At 48.5% G+C, this 20,965-nt stretch overlaps 1 protein-coding gene across 1 annotated transcript in view; it reads right to left on the bottom strand.

Moving 5' to 3' along the window:
* XKR5 (XK related 5) overlaps positions 1-18,896 on the bottom strand; it is a 28,804-nt gene extending 9,908 nt beyond the window's left edge. The window contains exons 1-5 of the mRNA XM_046648388.1: positions 18,767-18,896; positions 7,899-8,083; positions 6,679-6,888; positions 4,988-5,157; positions 567-678 (exon numbers count right to left, since the gene is read on the bottom strand). Coding sequence (XP_046504344.1) covers positions 567-678; positions 4,988-5,157; positions 6,679-6,826 — 430 coding nt within the window. The 5' untranslated portion in view covers positions 6,827-6,888; positions 7,899-8,083; positions 18,767-18,896. The remainder of the gene's footprint in view (positions 1-566; positions 679-4,987; positions 5,158-6,678; positions 6,889-7,898; positions 8,084-18,766) is intronic.
* Positions 18,897-20,965: the final 2,069 nt, after the last annotated feature.

Raw genomic sequence — 20,965 nt, 5'->3', positions numbered from 1 at the left:
TAACTGATTATCTAACACTGCCAGACAGCGTGCTAGATGCCAGAATTGGAGCTGGGTGCAAATCCCAGCTTTGCCACTTAGAAACCGTCTGATCCTGTGGGACGTTACTTGACTTCCTCTGTGCCTCACCTTCCTCAACTCTAAGTTGGGGGCAATTCAGCACCATCTCCCAGGTTTCTTGATGACACACAGCACGTGGTGCAGTGTCAAGAACATCCCTGTTCTGCACCCCGATGCCAGGATGCTGAGGTGGGAAAGGAGAGAGCAGTCACGTCTTTGACTCCCGCCATCGCTCCAGGGACGAGCCTCGCCCATGAGGCATTTTGGAGAGAAGTGGACAGCCCCTGCTTGCAGTTCTGAGCACAGCTAACAAGACAGACAGAGGCTGAGTTCAGCTTCTCACGCTCCAGTGGGGATGGCCTTGCCGCCCACGGTGCAGCGAGCCCCATTCCTTGGTCTCCATGTAACCACTTCTGAGCAGTTTCCTACCCTTGGAGCTAGTTCAATGTGAAGAAACAAGTTGGGGGCAGGGAGGGAGGGAATGAGAAAGCAACACTGGGTCTTACCAATCAGAAATCCAGACAAGACTCCTGCTGTGGTCCACAGGCTGGTCCACGAGGCCCCCTGGAGAAAGTCAGTGGCCAATAGCAAAAGGATGACGGTCTCCAGCAGCATTATCTGTGGGACCAAAAGGAGAGTCACCATACCTAGTCAGGTGCACCTGGCCTCAGGGATGCTCCCTGTCCTGCAGTGTTGTGGGCTCTGTCCTCAGTGCCCACTGGGGCTCCCATGGCTGACCGGGCCCTCCTAGAAGCAGAGTCAGGGTCCAAGAGAGTTTCTCTGGCACAGGGGGATTCTCCTTGTGCTCAGTGCAGCTCATTAAAATGTCTGCAGAATATAAAATCACAGGAAATGTAAGCACAGAGCCCACATGGTACGGTGGCTCCCCTTGGTGAGTCAGATGGGGCTGAGAGAGGAGACTTTTATTTCCAACTTTATATATTCAAATTCTCATGTTAACTGGACCCATATACCAGCTTTGTAATACAATAAGTAAAATTATCTGCAGAGCTCACAGTCCCACTGAATTCCTATAAGTTAGAGTCACAAACTTTCATAACTTTAGAATCTTTTTTTCCAAATATTTGCCTCTTTAAGGGTAGATTTGGCCTGTGGCCACCAGGTGGCACCAGGGAGAGAGCGGCTGCTGGGTGAACATGGATCCTCCCTCTGCATCCAAAATGGCGACAGCTCTTCTAGAAGGCTCTTTGTACCTCCCATCTAGGCTGGCTTATTCACCTTGGTTTCCAATTTTTAAATATAAAACTATATTTCTTAAAATAAGTAAACAAGCTGGACATAATTCAAATATGATATATTTAAATACTGTGTATGAGACATTAGAAATACTAAGTTGTAACACTGTTATGCTAAGTCTTTGAAAGCTTTGCCATGGTTATTCATTGGCTTCATTTTAACTCTAGAACAGCCGAATAAGGAGAGAATTAAAAACGTTACTGGCAGCTGCTTAACAATCCTGAGAATGCCTTTGGGCTCCAGGTGGCAGTGTTTCAAAGGTTCAGCAGGCTTTATTTCCGGACTAAAAGGCATAGCCCAGCAGCCCAGTCCATAAAACTTGGAGTTGTTCTCATCCTACTCCTTAAGTCAACTACATTTTATCAGCTGTCTGGTCCTGCTGATTCCAGTTCTTAGGTTTGTCTTAAATCCATTGCCTTTTTCCTGTCCTTACTGCCATTTTCATAGTTCTGATCCTATGACTTCCTGTCTGAGTCCTACCATGTTCTCTGTCTTCATTCTCTCTCTGCAATCTCACCTCCACACCATTGCTGGGTGATCTGTTTCACCTGCAGATCACACCTTGTCATCACTCCTTAACATGCCACAAAATAGCCCCATCTCGACTCAGGATCAAGTCTGCACTCCTCGACAACACAGGCAATCCTATTTACCATGTATCGCAATTTTCCTTTCCAGGGTCATTTTCCAACATGCCGCCCCCACAATGACTGTGATACGTTGTGTAGCAACTTGACTGGGCTACGGGATGACCAGAGAGCTGGTAAAACATCCCTGGGTGTATCTGTGAGGGTGTTTCTGGAAGAGATGAGCATTTGAATTAGTAGTCTGAGTAAAGATCACCCTGCCCAGTACATGTGGGCATCCTCCAATCCTTTGAAGGCCTGAATAGAACAAAAAGGCATAGGAAGGATGAATTTTCTCCCTCTCTTCTTGAGTTGAGACATCCATTTTCTTCTGTCCTCAGACATCAGAGCTCCTGGTTCTCCGTCCTTCAGACTGGGGCTAATCATACCACCAGCTTTCCTGGTTCTCCAGCTTCGGAAGGCTGATCTCAGCTTCCATAAACAGGTGAGCCAATTCTCATAATAAATCTCCTCTTACATATTTCTATATATCCTATTGCTTCTGTTTCTCCAGAGAACCCTGACTAATACAATGACATTCCACTGACAAAGACTCTCCTGGACCAAACTTGACTCAGACAGGCTCCCCCAAGCCCTCTTCTTGTGAGGCCTCAACCTGCAGACTCTTAGCCCAAATGATTTCATACCCCCTCCCCATGCACATTAACAGACTTGAACAAACACTAACATAGTTTCTAACAGCTCAAGGTCGCATCCCTAGGATGATGACCGTAGCCCCAGTTAAGTTCCTGTCTAAGAAAGCTCGACGCTGACAGGAAAGTTTATTTGTTCCATCCAAAACCTGGTAAAAGGCAGATAAGCCTGGAACCCTCTCTCAGGGCAGTTACTTTAGAACATTTGCAGTTATAACTCCTTTCTCTGCCCCTTTGAGATGTAAACTCTCTCCCATCCAGAACTGTCTTCTCAAGGACCTGAGAACCACGGAGACGACTCTCCCAGCTCGGTGGGCACCCTGCTCTATAGGAAGACAGGAGAAGAGTGTTTCCTCTCCCAACAAGCGCCAGTTAACAACCCAGATGGTACAGTCACACTAACCACCTCCTTTCCCACTTTTGGCAAACTTCCACTTCCCTGAGTCTGCTCCAGCGCCCGACATCCCCCGTCTGCCTCATTCATTCTCCCTCTAAAGCACCATCTCCTCTGCACAAATTGAGGTTGGGGTCAGTTCACGCTGGACTCTCTTCCCTGCTGCAATTGGCTTAATGAACTCTGTTTTCTTCGCCTTTAACGAGTGTCTGGCTTTGTCTGTCTTTGTCCTGTGCACACTCACTTTCTTGTGGACTCCTTGATACTTCATGGTCTTTATTTTCCTTCTGTAGCTTTGCCTGAAATGCCTCAGCCGCTCCCCACCATGCTCAACTTCGGGCAAACCATACTCGTCTCCCAAGACCCAGCTTTTGTGAAGCCTTCCCTGACCTTCCTCTTTCGGCCTCTCATTTTCCTGCAGGGTTTTGATAGCATCGTTTCTCTGGTCACAGTGGATCCATTCATGTGTTCATGCCTCTGTGGCCACCGAGACACGACCTTCTCACACTGGCATCTGAGTCTGTTTCCAGCACTCAGAGGAAACTGGAGATGCATGTTTAAGTGAATTATCAATGACGAGCGAAGGAGATTAACCGAGCTTTCTAGAACATTCACGAATTACCCAGAGGCTGGTTTCCACCTCCGTGAAGGAGGACGTGAGTATAGCTAAGGGCTTCTCAATTAGGCGGATCATCAGCGCTGCCCAACGCTCTTTCCAAAACACTGGTCCAGGGCCCACTCAGACCTGCTGGGTCAGCATCGCTGATGAGGTGCCTGAGAATTTGTACTTTGGAAAAGCGGGGCTGGACCCTGACGACGTAAACACATTCAGTCCTCATCCTCACACAATGAGATGGGCGTTATTATTTCTGGTTTTCAGATGTGGAACTGAGGCTTGGTGAGGCCCTGTGACTCACCCAACATCACAAGTCCTCTTTGGTCTGTTGGCCCCATGGCCTGTGTGGTCACTAAGCTAGACGGGGCTCTCCTAAAACTGGGAAGTGACCATGCCACCCACCTTCTCCGGAATAGGAGCTGCATGTCCCTCTTATGTTCGTTCATGTCTCTGTCCTGGAGCGCCTGCTTCCTGGAAAGTCTCTGCATCTTTTATGATCAATAATGGCTGCTATTTGTCAGGTATTTTGTGCCAAGTTGTTTATTATTTTATTTAATCTTCACAAGGACCCTCAAAAGTAGGTGGATCTTATGTAATCATCACAGGAATGCGGAGGAGGGGGCAGCCTCATTCCTGATGTATGGATGAAAAAATAGGTTCAGAGAGTTGATATTCTTGGCCAAATCAGTCGGTACTGGTGGTCGGCAGAGCCAGGGTTCCGATGCAAGCTTGTTCGATTCCAAAACCTGTGCTCTGAGGCCCTGGGCTGCATCTTCTCTCCTGTGCCGTTTGCAATGCAGCTTAGCTTCCACCTTCTGGTCAACAGCGTCTCTGGTCATCCCAGCGGGAAGTGATATTCACCATATTCCCCTGTGTTCTAGGCATGTTTTCCTCTCCCAGCATTCACCCATGATTGGCATTGTTTGTTGGTTATTTGCGTACATAGCTTATCTCTTCTACTGGACAAGAAGCAACCCGAACACAGACATTATGTCACCCTTGTGGTTCTCACACTGCTAGGACCCGGGCTGGAACTCAATAACAATCAAGTTGATTAACAAGGACACTGTGTATATGATACAACAGAGTAGAATCGGGATTATATTTATCAGGTGGGCTGACACAGACAGTGTCTAAAGAACATCGCCAAATCTGCCAGTTTTTGCTGCGGTAACCATGTGGAACAACTGCTTGTCAGGTTACTATTTCCAGAGTCCATCCTCTCTGTTCCAGACTATAATTCCCTCTAGGGTTTTTCCTAAACTAAGCTATCCCTTCTTAATAGATGTGCATGCACATGCACACATGCATATGCACACATGCGTGTGTTCTATATATACGGTGAAGGTTGGCATTAAAGAAGGCCACCATCACTACTTGCCGTGTAGAACGTGGCCATCCTATTTCTGGAAGGGCTGTCCCAGAAGTTGAGGTAGCAGAAGACGTACACGGCTCCCACGAGCAGGTTGAACAGCCTCCAGTGGCAGGTGCTGTCGATGATGTCACTCTGTTGTGCCACCAGCCAGAAGGTCATCACCAGCCAGTGAGCACCTGGAGGGAGGAGGAGAGTCAGGGTCCACACGGGGAGATGGGAGGAGGTTGGGCAAGGACCCAGAAACCAGGGCCTTGTGACCCTCCTCTCTGTTCTGACCGCACCTGAGTCAGCATCCGAAAAGAGATTCAAGGGGCACGAAGAGCAACACATTTGATCTTTGCACGGATTATCTCATTCGATCCTTATAAAGGGCAGCTGACCTAATTTGGGGATGAGCAAACAAAGACTAGCTTCCATAACACTCACCAAACCTTACGGACTTGTGCCCTTTGAGATCTGGAAACTGTCTGATGAGGCAGTTCTAAACTGATTGCCCCATCTTTTTAAATTGCTGCTGCAAGAGCTAAAACCCTCTGCGTCCAAAGGAAAGATCTGGATGTGGCCCAGCTGTAATTTTTATCCCTTTATTTTAAGATGAATAATATCATACTGGAGTTTGATCTGAATTAAAAAAATGAATATAAAAGTAATCTCTCTTTAGGAGCACTATTTCTTTCAAAAATTTCTCCTTTCTATCAATAAATGTATTAATGTTTGCTTTAGGCTCCAGGTCTAAAGATTTCTAATGCCTCCAGTTCTCCTTAAACAAGGGCACACTGTTCCTTCTTGCAGAGCGTATTCACTGATGGCCAGAGATTACTCTCCTTGGCAGGGACCACAGGCCCCTCCAGGGCTCTGCACAGTCAGGCAGACTCCTTGTCCTCACCGTTCACATCAGCAAGTGGCTGGACTGAGGACTGAGGGAGGGTTTGGGTTCAGTGGAGACGTCCTATTTGAAATAGGCCAAAATTCAGCATCCAAATGAAATGGAGGGCTTTGGGAGGCTGTGAGCAATATCACATATATAGTGAATACTTTCGTATTGAGTCAGGGTAGGTGGGACCCTAAGCCTCCCTCCCGTTTGAGTGACAGCCTGATTTCAGAAAAGATTTCAGCCTGAGATACAGAACGCAGTCTTCCGAGGAGCCCTCACAGCAGCCAAAGCTGTGCTCTGGAGCTGGCTGGGACTTTGAGGGTTGGGCTATAAGCTATGGGCATGTTTCTCCAAAGAGAGCCACCAGAGGTTCCTCCCCTCCTTGCACATCCATGGGGGCTGGAGTCGACTCCTCCAGGCCCTTGAATCTGGGCTGGCCGTGACTGCTTTGATGGACGGAAAACAGCAAAGCCGTTCTGAGCCAGGGCTGGGCGAGCTTCAAGAGGACTGGCAGCTTCCACTTCCCTTCTCTTGGAATTCTCAGCAGCCATGTCCAAAGTCCAGGCAACTTTGCAGAAGAGAAAGGGCACAGGAGGGACTCTGGGGCACCAGGCGTATAAGCAAAGACGCCGTCCATACGGCCAGCACAGGGGGCCTCCCTGTGAATCCAAACACCCATGTGAGGTCCCCTAACAAGAACCCCCTACAGCCCATTCAGACATCAGAACCAGGATTGGTGGTCATCAGTGGTTATTTTAAGGCGTTAAGTTCTGGGGTGGTTGGTTACACAGCAATAGACACCTGGAGCTCAAGCTCGGCTTACCTCCAACAACTAAAACCCAGATGTGGTAAGTTTTGAAGAACAGAACCAGACTGAGGACGCGGGCTGCCAACATGCCCATCCTCCAGAGTTGCTGGCAGAGGAGGGCAGCCCACGGCATGGAGAGGCGACCTGGCTTCATGGAGTCCATGGAACGAGCATAGCACACCAGGGCCCAGGACAGCGCGGACCAGGAGCACAGGGCGCTCACCCCTGGAAGGGAAGGGACAACAGTGTTTGTGGGACGTCTAACCTCTTATTAAAACCTGGCTTTATGAAGGGTATTCCTCACCAAGGCCCTGATGGGCGGGTAACACAACTCTGTGTACAAACGCGCACGACTATGTGCGGGAAGAACCGAGGACGAGCAGGAGAGGCTGCCTCTGCAAACTGCAGTGGGGGCTCTTCCGCAGCAAGCGAGCTGGGCTCTTCCCTTGTCACCCTTTAAGCAGAGCGCCTGAGTCTCTGCTCCTCTAAGCCCTCCTGTCTCAGCTCTGTTATGAAGAAGCAGATCCTCAGGGCTCTGAACGTGGTATTCCATCCCAAATGTACTTTGCTGTTCAACCCATCGGAAGGAGGTTTAATCAAAGAACTCAAACCAGAACATCAAACTGTACCAGGCCCATTGAAAAGGATGGATGGACGGACAGCCAGGACTCTCAAGCATTTAACTCATGCACATCTCAGTGTGGACACTCGGCAAAGAGAGAAGAGAAGAGAAAGGAGACGAGGGGAGAGAGCAAGAAGCGACTGAGAAAACGAGAGAGAATGAGCACGCCCACGCCCTGGAGAATGTGCGAGCCCGGGACACACATCTGCTGGGCCCTGAGCTGCTGTTTCCGCACGGTTCTCGAGGTGTAAGCTTCTGGCTGCGCTGAGTTACTCAAGTTACTGAAGTTGCAGAAAAAACAGACATTGATCTTGCTGAGAAGCAGAGTGTGGCACCTTCTCAAGGTGTTTTCAGGGTCATTTGAGCATCCACAACTTCTACCTTAGGGACTGACTTTGGAATCCAAGCCCCAGGAAGGAAGCCCCCCCACTATGAACTAATCGCCACAAACGGAAGCTAATTTTAGCCATCCCCTTGCACTAGTGAGCTCGGGCTGCCCTAATTCTCCCAAGCAGAGGAAATCTTAGATTGTGGGGTTTTGATAAATAAGGCACTCGTTTCTGTCCCCCTTGAGAAGTCGGACTGTCTATGCTCAGTGGTGGAAGTCACTCACCTGGCACAACATCAGTGAAATCCGAGGCGAGAAAAACATACGTTTGAAGCAGCAGGTGGGGCCCAGCCTGAAGCAGGGCTTCTAGGAGGCGGAGGGCTGACAGGTCGGCCTCCTGCAGCAGCAGCTGGCCCCGGTGGGAGGCCTTCCACTCCTTCGACAGAACAGTGCATGCGGCGTCCCAATGCCTGAGGAGGAGCAGGGGTGACATGGTGCTGAGCCAGAGGGTGACAGCTTAATTAGGACACCGCCCCTTTCCTGGCTTACCATTTAGAGACATTTCGCATTCTAGAGAATAACCTGTCTACACACTAGAGTCTCTGAGCTCTGACTCTAGCCTGAAGATGCCAGCTCTCATCCAAATGCTGCCATGGGTAATCCTGCTCAGCAAGGCCTGGCCGGCGGACTGGCAAGCTGCCCCCGTGCGGGAGGGGTGCGGGAGGCGGGCCAGGAGCTGAAATGAGGCTGAAGCAGACTCAGCTTAACAGGAGGGGCTAGGTTTGCAGGGGGCCAGTTGCCAAGCAGCCCCCTACCGAAGGGCCAGGCCTGCACAGGTGGACAGCAGGAAGGGCAGGCCACTCTTGAGAGTCTGCAGGACAGGGCTGGCCGGGGCCACAGGGACACTCCAGTGCCCCCAGGCTGGGTGACCTCCCCACGGTCCAGGGAAGGGAACCAACACAAGAGAGAGAAATTAGGAAATGTTCTTGTTTCATTCCATTTCTCATAGGCCCATCCTGGGAACCTCTCCTGAAGCTCCCATCTTATGAGAGAGGTCTGGAAGGTGCCATGGGCCACCAGCCTGTGCCCTCTGAAGGCTCGGGTGGCAGAGATGAAAATGAGGCCACTCCCCAGGCACTGTGCACTTGGGGTTTCCACAGCAGATTCCTCCCTCACCCTCCAGTGTCCCCCCTCAGTCTACGCCTGAGCCAGGACGGGGCGATTACTACACCTGCCTGCACAGGCGCGGGCGTGCCCACAGCCTCCATTTGGGATTGCAAACTTCCGTGTCGAACAAGTTAAGAAAAACTAGAAATCATTTTAATTTAAGGACTCCTGAATCAGAGCTGGATGCCCCTTTAAAGTCACCTGGAAAGCCCCCTCCCGAAGGACCCCCGAGGACTCTGGCTGTGCAGATGACACGCCAAGCTCCGGTCTCTGCTAACACTTCTACGGCCAGAGCAGAAGGGGGTCCTCTTTGAAACGGCTTTATTCACGGTACCCAGGGCCCAGGAGAGACACGTAAGAAAAACAGTGCTCCTTTCTCACAATTTGGAGTTGTGGAGTGAACTGACTTCTTACTGAGTCTTTGAAGCTGTGATCTCTGACACAAACGTCATGTTAAGAAAAAAAATATGAAACCAACAACTGTAATCGTAACGCTAGGTTGCAGCTTCGCTTTCAGTCTTGAATCATTGGTTCAATTGCTCGTCCCTCTTCCTACCCTCCCGGAGGCCTCCATTCCTCCCATATGCATTTTTATTGGGCTTCTTTTCCCACCTCGGAGACTGTAGAAGGTGCAAATGAAATGAAAGATGTTCCCTGGAAGCCCAAGATTCAGTCGTGGAAGGAAACCATACACATGTGAAAAGTTTGAGTAGGAAGAAAAACACGTTAAAGTGAGCAGCTTTAACTCACTTTAAGGGAGTTTAAGGGGAGAGTGACGGGGTGAGACCCAGGGGGAGGACAGTGTGGGCAGGGAAGGCATCCTGGGAGAGGAGGACAGGCCGTGGAGCAGAGCCTGAGGGAGCAGGTGTGGGTCCCGGGGGTCAGTGGGGCAGGACGAGGGCCTGAAGTGGCGGGTCCAGGCTGGGGACAGTGAAGGGGAGCCGGACAGTAGAGGCCTCTGTGGGTCTAGTGAGGGGTTGGGGTTCCTTCCAGGAAATGGAGAACCAGGGGGATGTGACTCAGCTGGTTTTCCTGATCCCACTGCAGAGGGAGGGATTCAGGCTGCGAGGATGGAAAGCCGTCAGGGCGCCCAGGTGAGAGCTGAGGCGAGATGGGGAGGGGATGGAAAGGAAGCAGTGGTGTTGGGTGGTCAGCAGCTCCCGTCAAATCCCATCATCGTAGTTGCTGCCTCATTCGGGTCCTCACAGCTCCTGTCTGGACTTCTGCCCGCCTGCCTGGCCCTCAGTCTCTCCCACTCTGCTCCATTTCCTTCTCCCTGCAGCCATCTCTCGAAAGGCCTAATCTGAGCAGTTTATCTCCTTGCTTAAACTTCCCAATGGGTCTTTGACACATGGAGGATAAAACCCAAACTCCTCACCTAGTACACAAGTTCCTTCACGGTCGAGCCCAATCTACCTCCGACCCCCTTCCTCTCATCTAGAACATTCTTACCCTACACCCACATTACAACAAACTTCTGGTTTCCAAGCACACCATTTCCAGCACGCCTTTCTGCCTCCGTACCAGCTGTGGCTGCTTCCTGGGTCAGAAGTGCCTCCTCCTCCCTCGTGGATGGAAATCCGCCTCATCCTCAGCCTTCACTCAAGAGTTCCTGCACCAGGGCAGTGGTTCCCAAACTCGAGTGGACATCGGAGCCACCTGGAGGGCTGCTCAGTACAGGCTGCTGGGCCCCAGGCTCTGAATTTCTGATGAGCGAGACAACGTCTGCAGAACTAGGAGAAGTTCGCTGTGACGTGATGTTGGTTGGTCCAGGTGCAGTTCGACAACCCGTATCTTTAACGAGTTCCCCTGGTCCATGATGTGGATGCCGGTGCGGGGACCGCTCCCGAAGGCAATCCTCGGGGCACCCCCAAGACTGCAAACTTCTTTGCTTTGTTCTTCTGAGTTCACTGTTTTGTTCCCAGTTCAGCCTCAGATATTGTATCTTAATCATGTGTGTCTCCAGTCCCTTCGGTCACACATAAGTTAGTAAATGTGGACAAATCAATTCTGAGCATAATGAGGTGTGTTGAGGACGGTCTAAGATTTTAGTTGCATTAAGAACATATGCTCTGGGTTGACATTTGGACACATGACAAATTATCTTAACTTAGGCCTTTTGAATGAAGTTTTTCAGCAAGCTCTGATCTTTCCTCATTAGCAGCTCAAGTAAAAAGCAAACACATCCACTTCACCTAGAATAATCGATCATAGGCCCATGACTTGAAAAATAAGCAATGCTTCTCTCCCTCTTAACACTTTTTGGGGATGTTAAAGCTGAGATAGCAAACAGCTCAAGCTTTGGCTATGGCTGGGCTTTTTATTTCAATTTTTTTATAGTGGTAAATACATGTAATATAAAATTTACCATCTTAACCATTTTAAGTGTACGTCAGTGTTATTAATAATTCAAATTTAATAATTTATTAAATTATATTGATTTAATAATAATTGAATCGAACTTAATAATTTATAATAATTCATAATGGTATGCAACCATCACCACCACCCATCTCCACAACTTTCTTCATCTTGTAAAATCAAAACTCTGTACCCATTAAACAGCCACTCCCCATTTCCTCCTCCTCCCACCCCCTGGCACCCACTATTCTACTTTCTGTCTCTGTGAATCTGACTACTCGAAGTGGAATCATATAGTATTTGTCTTATTGGGGCTGGCTTATTTTACTTAGCATAACGTCCTCAAGTTTCATTCACCTTGTACCATATTGCAGAATTTCCTTCTTTGTCAAGGCTAAATAATATTCCATTGTGTGTATACATTTTTCTTATCCATTCATCTGTCGATGGACACTTGGGTTGCTTCATGTTTTAGTTACTGTGAATAGTGCTGCTATGGACATGGGTATACAGATATCTCTTTGAAACCCTGCTTTCAATTCTTTCAGGTCTATACTCAGAAGTGGGATTCCTGGATCATAGGGTAATTCTATGTTTAACTTTTTGGAGGAACTGCCATACTGTTTTCCACAGTGGCTGCACCATTTTACATTCCCACCAACAGTGCACAAGCGTCCAATTTCTCCACATCCTCGCCAACACTTGTTTTCTGTTTTTTCGATAGTTGCCATCCTAATGGGTGTGAGGTGGTGTCACATTGTGGCTTTTGTTTGCATTTCCCTGATGATTAGTGATGTTGAGCATCTTTTCATGTGCTTATTGTTATGGCTGTATTTTACATACTTTAAATATTAAGTTTCTACTATCTGTGCTGAGCTTGCCTTACATATCCTTAAAGTTCACCTCCACTTTCCTTCTAAGAACTTTTAGCTTCCACTGAAGAAAAATTCCTAAACCAAGACACATGCTAAAGATGAGAAGAGTTAGGGACTCTTCTAGCACCTCATGCTGAGTTTCCAAATGGATTCATATGCTTAAAAAAATGAAAACGATGTTGGTAACATATAGCATTTGAGTGGAAATAGAAAAGCTAAATAGAAAAAAGTAACTGACTTTGTTTACACAAGTAGTCACTAATGTCGGGCGCTCTTGAATGGAGTCAAATTTAATATTAGTTTACTATGTATTATTTGGCATTTAAAAAAGGAATATATTTATGTTTTAAGTCCTCGTATTTTTCATAAGCTACCTTAACTCAGGAGGTTTGTCTTTATTGGTTTTTCTGTTCTTAGTAGATTCTTCTGCCTTGTTATGAAGTCACTTAACATGATCCCTTTTTAGATGCTATTCAGGATTGTGCAAAACACAATTGATTTGGCTCCTCCTACAGGCACTTTTGTGAACTGCAACCACCCGAAAAGCTCCTTTGCAGGCCCTGATTAGAAACAGTCTTCAAAATTCAGGCTGGCTTTGCTGAAAGACACTGCTGCCCCCAGGGTTTTCTTTGTGAGAATCCAGTGAGCTGGTGTCAGGAGCAGGAACAGATCTGCTGCTTTCTATTTAACTGTCAAAGCTTTCTGTAAGGAAGAAGATTTCTGACTGTTTGGCTTACTTTTAATCTCAGAATCATTGCAAACGATGTAGCTCTTATGCTTGCACTGACTGTTTGAAATCTTAGAGCCAAATCTGTGGTTCATCTCAAATAATCGTATATTTGGCTCTATCTTCTTTTCTAACATTTCCTCCCTTTTCCTGACTTTCCTAACTTATTTCTTTTCTTTTTTCCTCTCCTTTTAAATTACGTATATTTTTAGTCATCTTAACTTTGTTTGAAAATCACAAGAGATATAGATGAGTAGTTGTTTTTTCCTAATTTCTAATTTTCATGTCCCTCTTCACATATCTATTTCAGTTTTTATTATGTTTAATATTCATGACATCATTTGAGAAACTCTTGTGGGAGTGTGGGGAAGATGAGAGTGTGGAGTCCCCGTCGGACACGAGCAGCAAGAATCTGGACACATCAGGGGACTGATGTGGTCCCCATCACGGGATCAGTTGGGCCCCAGGGGCCCCACAGAGCTCCAGAAGGCACATTCATGTGGCATTTATTCAGGAAGCGTCTCTCCGGTGGCCGGTGTTGACTTAAGTCTCCTTTGAGATATCAGATGTTTGCTTGGGTGAACGCTGAATCACTTTTTCAATAGGGTGTCTGTCCTCGAGGTCACATACTTGGTGATTACAGGGGCCTGACCCCTTAGGTTTTCTCCCCAGGCCGGGCTGAGGGAAGGGCTGATGTGGTAGGTAGTGCTCAACAGAGGCCCCATTCTCTGTGAGTCGAGTGAACAAACCATCTTTGCTCTCTTCCCACTAGTAAGGGTCCAATCTTCTCAGAGGAACCGCACTGTGTGGACACAAAGGCCCAGGTTTGGGCTAAATGGCTGTGGCTCAAATGTGCTTCTGGTGTCTTTAGAATCTAGGGTTATAGCTCCGAGGGCCCATGAAATCCGGGGGGATGGGGACTGATGTCCTTCTCAGCAGCACCCTCGGCCTCTTACATGAGAATCTGCTCTGGGTGAGAAGGGAATCATTCCCTCCTCAGACTCACCTCAGAATCAGAAACTCACTTCATCTCCTTCAAGGAAAGCCCTGGGACTAGCTTGAAGGCACCAAGAAGAGCCAGGAGCACAGCCAGAGATCCGAGACTTGGCAGTGACTCCCTAACACCCTTCCAATCTGTGGGGTCTCCAAACTCACGAACACTTGCTGCACGGCTTCACTGACCGGATCCGCCTACTTTTCTCCCTTCTTTTATTCCTGACAACTCAATGGAATATGAGGCAGCTGAGAGCTGAAATGGGCCTTTTACATCAACCACAGACAGATCTCTCCTGACACTCCAGGCATGCAGGTACCCCAGTGAGAAGATTACCTTACCTGAAGAGGGGACCACAGGAAATCTCATCAAGACGGTGGTGTAGGCAGACTCTGAACTCATCTCCATTCATGAACACCACCAGGTTACTATAATTCTTGGGAAAATTACCCCAGAGTGAGAACTGAAAACTAGATAAAAAGAACCCCTACAACCAGGGGCAGTCCTGACTGAGGCGTAGAGGCAGAAATTCCTTTCTGGAGAGAAAAAAGTCACCTGTGCCAGCCATGGAGCTTCATAGCTGAGTGGGAGGAGCCCTATGGTACACAGCCTTCCCTGGAGGAGTGGGGACCTGAGCGGGGGTGTGTTACTGCTCTAAGCATCCTTCAGACTCAGCACAACTGAGACGAGTCTCATAGTATCTGGCTTTGGGAGCTATTAACTACAAAGGGGAATATCCCCAGAAAAGCTATCAACATAAGTGAAAAAACCCAGCTCTTAAAGGGCCCATGCACAAATTCACCCATCTCAGAGAGCAACTTAAAATCACCAAAAAGAAAGGTACACAATCCTTTGGTGAAAAGAGACTCACCTGGTAGGCTCTGGGTGTACCTTGGTGAGAGGTGAGACCTCTCCAGAGACTGAGACATTAGTGACAGCCATTGTTGTAACCTAGTACAGGCATGCTGACACAGATGCTGGCAGCCATTGAAGTTATTTCCCTGGCCTGTTAGCCCAGATGTGTGCCATGCCAAGTAGAGTGCCAATTTAATCCAGCTCAGCCAGGGCAGGCATCTTTCCCTAGGGACTGGCCCCACCCAACAGCAAACCCTCAGACTACTTGTCGGCCTACATAGTCTGGGTGCCTTGATCCTCTGAAGGCAGGTGAGTGTGTCCACCTCTGTGGGGCATGACCTGCATGAGGACCAGGTGAACTGTGGGGATTTGGGTGTCTCTGCAGTGGGACAATTGGATATGCTCCAGGGGTTCAGGAAGTGTGCACAGACCAGGGCTGCATTGACGGTGTGTGTGGACCTGCACGGGGTGGGGCTTATCAGTGGCAGAAGACCTGTGCTTCACAAATAGCCATAAAATGGATCAGCCCCAACTTCCAAAGCCTCAAACAATTAGGAGCTCCCAAGCTTGGGGCCAGCACCACCCAGCTGCAATCCTGAGAGAGCTGATAACAGCCTTGCAGGCTTGAGGCCTACAGCAACTGTAAGCCCCTGAGCCTAGCAACCAGCCATGCTGGGGGCCTTCACATAGTAGAAAAACTGCAACAAGAGTGTGCTGTTAGACCTTGGAGCCACACCCGATTTACAAATAGTCAGCCAGAAAGGGAAAGGCTAGACTCCCTGGATTCCTGCAGCAAGAGCAACCTGCCACAGCAGAAGGATACATAGCAGTAGCCCACACAGGGGTCACTCCTGGAACATTTGGACTGGTGACAAGAGGGAAGGACACTGCTAGGCCTCAAAAGGCATCCCTTACATAAGGCCACTTCTCCAAGAGCAGGAGACACAGCTGACTCACCTAATATATAGATATAAGCACAGAGAAAGAGGCAAAATCAGGAGGAAAGGAATCATTCCAAGCAAGGGAACAGGACAAAACCCTAGAAAAAGAACTAAATGAAACAGAAATAAGCAATCTACCCGACAAAGAGTTCAAACAAAAACTCATAAGGATGCTCACAGATATTGCGAGAAGACTAGATGAACACAATGAGAATGTCAACAAAGAATTGGAAAATATAAAAAAGAACCAATCATAAATGAAGAATACAATACTGGAAATGAAAAATTCACTAGAGGGACTTGATAGCAGAGTAGATGATACAGAAGAATGGATCAGTGATCTGGATGAAAGACTAGAGAAAATCACCCAAGCTGAACAGATAAAAGAAAAAAGAATTTAAAAGAACGAGAACAGTCTAAGGGACAATATCAAGCACATTAACATTCATATTATAGGTGTCCCAGAAAGAGAAGAGAGAGAGAAAGGGGCAGAGAATCCATTTGAAGAAATAATGGCTGAAAACTTTCCTAGCCTAAGGAAGGAAACAGACCTCCAAGTACAGGAGGCACAGAGAGCACCAAACAAGATAAACCCAAAGAGGCCCACACCAAGACACATTATATTTAAAGTGTCCAAAATTAAAGATAAAGAGAGAATCCTAAAAGCTGCAAGAGAAAGGCAACAAGCGGCATAGAAAGGAAACCCCATAAGGCTATCGGCAGACTTCTCAGCCAAAACCTTACAGGCTGGAAGAGAGTGGCATGACATACTTAAAGTGCTGAAAGGAAAAAACCTACAGCCAAGAATACTCTACTCAGCAAGGTTATCATTCAGAATCGAAGGAGAGATAAAGAGTTTCCCAGATAAGCAAAAGTTAAAGGAGTTTATCACCAAGTAACCAGTCTTACAATAAATGCTGAAGGGACTTATTTAAGTGAGAAAGAGAAGATCACAAATAAGAATGAGAAAATTATCAAAACAAAACCCAACAGGTAATAAAATCACTGATAAAGCAAAAGTAAAGTAAAGGTAGCAGATCAACCACCTGTGAAGATAATATGAAGGTTAAAAGACAAAGCACTAAAATGACCTATTTCAATGATAAGAGGGTAATGGATAGACACACAAAATAAGAGATTAGATATGATTTCAAAAACATAAAATGTGGAAAGAGGAGAGTAAAAGAGTAGAGCTTTTAGAAAGAAGTCAAAATAAAGGGACCATCAACTCAATATAGATTGCTATAAATGTAGGTTATTATATATGAACCTCATGGTAATCACAAACCAGAAAGCTATAATAAATAATAAAATAATTAAGAGAAAGGAAATCAAATATATTACTAAAGAAAACCATCAGATCACAAGGGAAGAGAGCAAGAGAAGAAGAAAGGAACAGAAAAGAACCACTAAAAATCCAGAAAAAAAGTAACAAATGGCAATAAACACACATTTCTCAATAGCTAATTTAAATGTCAATGGACTACACGCTCCGATCAAAAGGCATAGGGTGGCTGATGGGATAAAAAAACAAGACCCATATACATGTTGCACACAAGAGACACACTTCAGACCTAAAGACACTCACAAACTGAAAGTGAAGGGATGGGAAAAGATACTCCATGCCAATGGCAAAGAAAAGAAAGCTGGGGTAGCAATATTCATATCAGACAAAATAGACTTTAAAACAAAAGCTGTAACAAGAGACAAAGAAGGGCATTCTACAATGATAAAAGGAACAATCCAACAAGAGGCTATAACACTTGTAAATATCTATGCACCCAACATAGGAGCACCTAAATATATAAAGCAATTGTTAACAGACATAAAAGGAGAAATAGACAGTGATGCAATAATAGTAGGGGATTTTAACAGTCCAGTTACACCAATGGATGTATCATCCAAACAGAACGTCAGTAAGGAAACATTGGCCTTAAGGAACACATTAGACCAGATGGACTTAGTAGATATATATAGAACATTCCATCCAAAAAAACACCCAGAATACACGTGATTTTCAAATGCTCATGGAACATTCTCCAGGATTGATCACACATTAGGCCACAAAACAAGTCTCAATCATTTTAAGAAGATTGATATAATACCAATCATGTTTTCTGACCACAAAGGTATGAAACTAGAAATCAACTACAGGAATAAAAACAGAAAAGCCACAAATATGTGGATACATGCACCCCTATGTTCATTGCAGCATTATTCACAATAGCCAAGACACAGAAGTAACCTAGGTGCCCATCAAGGGACGAGTGGATAAAGAAGATGTGGTACATATACACTATGGACTACTACTCAACCATAAGAAATGATGAAATCCAGCCATTTGTGACAACGTGGATGAACGTTGAGGGATTTATGCTAAGTGAAATAAGTCAGGGGGAGAAAGTCTCATAGCGTATGATCTCACTCATGAGTAGAAGACAGAAGGTAAAAACGACAAACACACAGCAACAGACATTGGACTGGTGCTTACCAGAGGGGAAGGGGGAAGGGAGGAGGGCAAAAGGGGTGATCAGGCGCACATGTGTGGGGATGGATTGTAATTAGTCTTCGAGTGGTGACCATGATGTAATCTACACAAAATTTGAAATAGATTGCGATGTACACCTGAAATATATGCAATGTTATAAACCAATGTTACTGCAATTAAAAAAGAAAAAGAAAAGACAAGGAGAAAAATTAAAAAAAAAAAAGGGGACCACAGGTAAGCCTAAAGGACACTAGGCCAACCAGGTGTCTTTTTTGTGGGAAAAACTGGCCCTGGCTCCCAAACGCCTTCTTCCTGAAATAAAGCCTTGATGCAAATGTCACCAGGCCAGCTCTGCTCCTAGTCTGTGGTTAAATCTACGCCACTTCTGTGACTATGGTAGTAGGTGTTTAAATGGAACGGCCTTAAGCAGGTCACCTTCTATGGCTCCAAGGCCTCGAGCCATGAATGGAAACAACAGAAAGATAGAATTTGGCTGAAGTCAAGGAAAGCTTTGGAAGGGCCATAGCTATATAGGGTAGGAGCCCCTGATGATAGAGATGCTCCAGGAAGTGCAGGCTGGAAGAGGGGGGCCCATATCAGAGCAAGGGTTCCACGTGGTGGCTCTGAAAATCGCCCACCCCTGAGCTTCTAGGACCGTAAGATAGAGTCCACGTGCAGAGAAGAGCCCTCCTACTGCACTCATGCAATCCTGCCTCAGAGTCGAGAGGAGGCTGCCAGTCCTTACCGCTTCCACACGCCAAGCTGTAGGCCATGCAGCAGGACCAGCAAGCAATGACCTTGATGTCCATCTGCTCGGAACCACAGATAACTCAGGCCCTGCACCAAGCAGCCGGGCAGCAGCACAGCCAGGGCCAGTCCCCCCCAGAGGAGCTGTCCTGCGGAGAAGTAGTAAACCACAGTGCAGAGGCCTGCGGGAGGGAAGAGGAAAGACCAGGGTCAGTGGAAGGCTGGACTGAGCCTGGGTCCCCAGCCAGCACTGCACCCCTGTCCCCAGCAGGGCTCTGGGCTAGACCCAGTCCAGAGGGGCATGAGGTTGAAGGAAAGGCCAGGCCTTTCCAGGGTACCCAGAGGATCAGACACCAGGTCCTAGGAAGGGACAGTTGGATGGCACAGGACAGCAGGAGCAAAACACACCTGGAACCTGGTATGTGCTCAAAAAATGTTAAACCTCCTCTCTGTGGCTGCTGTCTTTATTTTATCTTTGAGGATGGTAGGGTAGAGAAACAGAGTTGAAAGTGTGAGACACATCCAGGTCAGGATCTGTGTCCCTGTCAGTGACAGTGGGGTGGGAGCTTGTATCTGTCCAGCACCAGCATGTGCATGATGCACAGTCATTGTTTTATGTGGCTATAATTCGGGTTTTCCATATTAAAAGTTTAAAACGGATTTATGGTCACAAGAAGCTGCAACAGTGGAAAGAGAGCACGGCCCATAGTATAGATAGGAATCCTGCGGGTGTGGACAGAGGAGCCAGGGCTCCAGCAGCCCTTTCTTGGTCCCCAAGCCCTGTCATCTGTTCTATCCACTCTGGGCTTCGTGCCACACACTGCAAACCAGGGTCCCTGCACAGAAAGTCTGTGGAGGAGTTACTGCTCCGCCCAGGCTGAGGACTGCTGAAGCCCTGGCTGCTCCAGGCTACAACAGAAGGGAGCATATCCATGCCACCAAACGGGTGGGTGCTGAGACGCGGGGGTCCTGTCTTGTCTTAGCCCTTCTCGGAGGGGGCGCTGGACCCGGGAGCTTTGGTGCCGACCTCACAGGGGCTCCTGGTGTGGCTTTGAAACAGCGCGGCGGGGGCGCCCCTTTGGGGACCCACAGGGACGGCTGTTCAAACCAGGGACCCCACTAACCGGTAAGCAGCAACTGGCTCCTAGGGATCTAGTTGAAAGTCTGCGCCAGCGAGGGTCTCTAAGTGCGTGGGTGCTTGGGAGCGGCGCAGGGTCCCAGGGGGTCCCGAGGCCAGGGCCTTATTAAATCCACCCCAATCCCCGGGGACCGCGCCAAGAAAGAGGCGTCTGCAGGGAGCACGGCGGAAGTGGGCGGAGGCTTCCTCTCTGGCACCGAATGAGTTACCAGTTCAAACTGGAAAGGCGCTAAACAGTGTTGCCATCTTGTGTGGCCGGGACCCGGCTACTCGCGGCACTGGGGTGTCCCGGGCAGGTCGCCTCTGACCTAGCCTAAGCCCCGAAACGGAGATACAGTCCTCCGGGGCCGCGCGGACACCGAGCCCGGTCCTACCCCCCACACAACTCGGGTACCCAATCGGCCTCCCCCGCCGCTGAGACCCCCAGGCCGGCCGTGGTGGTGGGAGAGCAGGGCGCACTCGCGCCGGCCTTCAGTGCATCTCGCACCCGCAGCACTTGGCTGAGTCCAGGAGCCGGTTCTGGAGGGAAGGGCGGCTACACGCGCCCAGGCTCCAGGAGAGGATTATGCATCCTTGGGGGACCAAGCATCCACGGAGGATCATGCATCCGCGGGGAGACCGGGCATCCATGAGGGTCTCATGCACGGGGGACCATGCATCCTTGGTGGGAATCACGCATCAACAGCAGGATTGTGCATACGCAGGGATCCACGAAGGACTGGACTGGGGTGCTCAGCCGGCGGGAGGGGTGCCGCCGTGCACGCACTGGCCCGCAGCGCTGTGCCCGGGCATGGTCAGGCTGCCTATGCTTACAGGGATGGCGCGTACGTCCGGGGGCATCTGGGTGGGTTAGGGTGTTGGAGGGGTGAGCACTGCAGGCGCCCAGGCCTTGGCTGCCCCGCACTCACGCGCGCTCTCGTCGGCCGCCAGCAGCAGGGCGGAGAGCCCCAGGACCCCTGCGTGCATCCTCCGCGCCGGGCCCGCGGCCCCCACCTCCTGCCGCCAGGCCCGCCTCCTTGGCCCCCGCCCCTTCCCTTGCCCGCCGCCCCAAGGCGGGGA

This window comes from Equus quagga, chromosome 22 (genome assembly GCF_021613505.1).
Source record: "Equus quagga isolate Etosha38 chromosome 22, UCLA_HA_Equagga_1.0, whole genome shotgun sequence".
Classification (NCBI taxonomy): Eukaryota; Metazoa; Chordata; class Mammalia; order Perissodactyla; family Equidae; genus Equus; species Equus quagga.
The sequence above is the reverse complement of the archived record's forward strand: the minus strand, read 5'-3'. Positions and strand labels throughout refer to the sequence as shown.